Source organism: Crocodylus porosus, unplaced genomic scaffold (genome assembly GCF_001723895.1).
Source record: "Crocodylus porosus isolate Cpor-Errol unplaced genomic scaffold, CroPor_comp1, whole genome shotgun sequence".
Classification (NCBI taxonomy): domain Eukaryota; kingdom Metazoa; phylum Chordata; order Crocodylia; family Crocodylidae; genus Crocodylus; species Crocodylus porosus.
The window spans coordinates 137,536,373-137,539,546 of record NW_017728931.1 but is presented as its reverse complement, the minus strand read 5'-3'; the positions used below and the strand labels follow the sequence as shown (position 1 = coordinate 137,539,546).

General features: G+C 47.5%; 1 protein-coding gene across 1 annotated transcript in view; it reads left to right on the top strand.

Annotated features, from left to right (window-relative positions):
- Nucleotides 1–3,174, top strand: part of ITIH2 (inter-alpha-trypsin inhibitor heavy chain 2) — a 46,915-nt gene that overhangs the window by 22,619 nt on the left and 21,122 nt on the right. The window contains exons 10-11 of the mRNA XM_019543740.1: nt 346–514; nt 2,713–2,838. Coding sequence (XP_019399285.1) covers nt 346–514; nt 2,713–2,838 — 295 coding nt within the window. The remainder of the gene's footprint in view (nt 1–345; nt 515–2,712; nt 2,839–3,174) is intronic.

The window sequence follows — 3,174 nt, the reverse complement described above, 5'->3', positions numbered from 1 at the left end:
CCATGGCTCTCCTAACCATAGTACCTACCTATCCCCATGTGTTGTTCTCCCCTGGGCCATGCTGTGTTCACTCATTGCTACTCTCTCTCTCTCTCTCTCTCTCTCTCTGGTGACTGGCATTAACCCAGGATAGGAAAGACCCACTTTGATTTTGCCAGCTTCTTCCGAAGGAAGCTACATTTTCCAAAGAGCAAAGAAACTAAGGGGAGAGAGAGAGAGATGGATAAAAGCTTCCAGTCTCTGCCCACCACTCACATCTTTAAATATCAAATAGCTAATTCTTATAGGATGCTTTGAAGAACAGAAACCCGTAAAAATGCCTGTGACTGTGAACTCCTTTCTCAGACCGTTGAAGCAATGAAGGCCATTCTGGGTCAGCTACAGCCTTCAGATCAGTTTTCTCTCCTTGATTTCAACCACAATGTCCGATGCTGGAGGGATGGTTTAGTTGAAGCCACTCCATCACAGATTGACGAGGCCAAGAACTACATCCAGGGAATCCATCCTAATGGGGGTAAGCGTGTTTGGTAACAGGGTGCCCTGGTTTCCCATTCACACAGTATGAGAGGGAAAAGGGGAAGGCAGCAAATAAGGGGACAGGTAGATAGGGCTGGGGGCAGAAAGCAGAGCAGCAGATCAGGCAGCGGAAAGGAATTGGAGTGGTACTCATGGAGGATACAGGCCCAATTTGTGTCATGCTTGCCAGAAAGTTTGGTCTCTACTGTACTATGTCATGGTAGTGACTCATTTTCTCCATCCTGGTAAGACTAACTCCACTGTCATTGGTGGATGTATACCAGTGGTGCAGAAGCAGTATGGGTGGTACAGGCTACAAGCATAAGATGGATGCTTTTGTGGCTGATGCTCAAGAACTAGAAATTGTTTTTGCCTCTGTTTAGAGTAGTGGTGAGACTCTTATTGGAGCTCTGCATCCCAGTCTTGTGTCACATTGTTAAAAGGAGGTTTCAAGATTGGAGACAGTGCACGGAAGAGCCATTGAAGTCAATGGGGAACTGTACCAGGTTCAAGCACCGGGGCAGCTGTGATGCCCCTGATAGTCATGCATCTCCTGCCCAGCTTGGGCTATAAAGTGGACCTCCCTAGATTGCTCACCCCCCATGCCTTGATCTTATTGAGGATTATGTAAGGGGGGCTGCTCAACAGCCTTAGAGTGAAACTTAAACTTTGCAAGTCACTAACAGATCCCTCCCGGACCTTCCTGGTCTCAGCTGTCACTTCACAGGACCTCCCTTCCTGTCTGCCCCGCTCGAGGCACCTGTAGCCTTAAGAGCACAATGCAGGGCTCTGTCCACCCCTACACCACACCCCATACCTCATGGGTGTTACCACTTATGATGTTGATTTCCCACAATTTGGCCCCCATCAGCTCTGGGCACCCTGGTCCCATGCTCAGCCCCCTTTTCGGGCCAAGGGACCCCCTGGTCCCATGCTCAGCCCCCTCTCTGGGCCCAGGGACCCTCTGGTCCATGTCTCAGCCTCTCCCTAGGATCCTGAACCCACTGTTGGACCCCACTCTCTCTCTACACCTCTGGGATCCAGGGTTACCCATTCTCTAAATAGGCTTTGAGCCTGCCCCCAGCAGACCTCAAGGCTAAACCCAGGGGCAACTAAATAAAAAGCACCTGCATCTTCTAGCAGGCACCCAAACTCTCTCTGAGCTTAACCAAGACCACCTTCCTATAGATAACAGCCCCTTTCTGCCCCAAGTACCTTTTCCTTGCTTTCCTAGTCTGCAGAGTTTCTTAATCAGCTCTACTATTAGTTCAGGAGTCCTGCTACTCTGCTGCCAGGAGCTCCTCCCTTCATGATTGCCAGTGTAAGACTGCCTACCCAGCTGAGGCTTTGGGCTTATATAGCTCCAGGTGACTCTCCAATTAGCCCCTCTGGGCACCTGCAAGCTGCCTTTCTTGTTGTTTGCCCTCATAAAGGAGCAGGGGCACCCTAGTGCCTTGCTACAGGAACCAAATGAAATGTAGGTGTAAGGCTGAAAGAGCTTGATCTGCTTAGCTCAGCCAAAGGAAGGTAAAAAAAAAGGCGGGGGATTTGCTTATGGGATACATGGTACCTTCCCCAGAGGAAAATACTGGCTATTAAAGGGCTCTTAATGGGATGGAAAAAATGCATAATGAGAACAAATGGCTGGCAATTTAAGCCAGACAGATTCAGACTAGAATTCAGGCACATGTCTTTATCAATAGAGGGATTAACCATTGAAGAACATCACTAAGAGAAGTCAGAGATCTTTGACCCTTGGGACAGAATCCTATTTCACTTTATGGGTCTAAATGGCAGCTCTTTTCGGTGCTCAGTGCTTCCCAGAAGTCTTTGTCCACAGGGGCTAATAACGTTACTTTTTCAGTATTAACCTTTATTTAAAAGAAGGGACAATGAATTGAGTGACTACGTTGGGTGCATTTTAACAACCCTTACAGCAGTGGGATGCTGGGAGCCCTCATCCCCTTGCTTTACTTGTGGCAGGTGAGGATGTTTTTGTGTCTTTGGGAAATATGCCTTGTAGCAGCATTGATTATGCAGTTTTAGGAATGGGTTAGACAAGGACTTGTATGGGATAGATGTGATCCTGCCTTGAGCAGACGGCTGGACTAGATGACTTCTGAAGGTTTGCTCCAGACCTACTTTTTTCTGTGATTCTGTGAATAGCAGCCATGCTTTTCATTGCCTCTTTAACAGGTACAAACATCAATGAAGCTCTTCTTCGAGCAACATTCATTCTAAATGAAGCCAAAAACTTAGGAATGCTGGACCCCAACTCGGTCTCTATGATCGTCTTTGTGTCCGATGGAGACCCCACTGTAGGTAAGGCTCTTACACTAGGTGACTTCAGTGGAAGTCATCCAAGACATACAGGCACCACAGGCACATGCTATGAATGAATTAAGAAAATCTTCTTCCACCAGTTTTAATCCTCTCTCAACTGGTAGCAAAATTCTAAGTCGTTGCACATTAGTTTCCCAGTGGAGGAGAAATCAGGTAAGTTTCTGGTATATTTTAACTGAGTATATTTTTCAAGAGTAAATTGGATGCTTATCTTGCTGCGATCCTATGACCCCAGCTGACTTCCTGCCCTTTGGGCAGGGGGCTGGACTCGATGATCTCCCGAGGTCCCTTCCAGCCCTAATGTCTATGAAATCT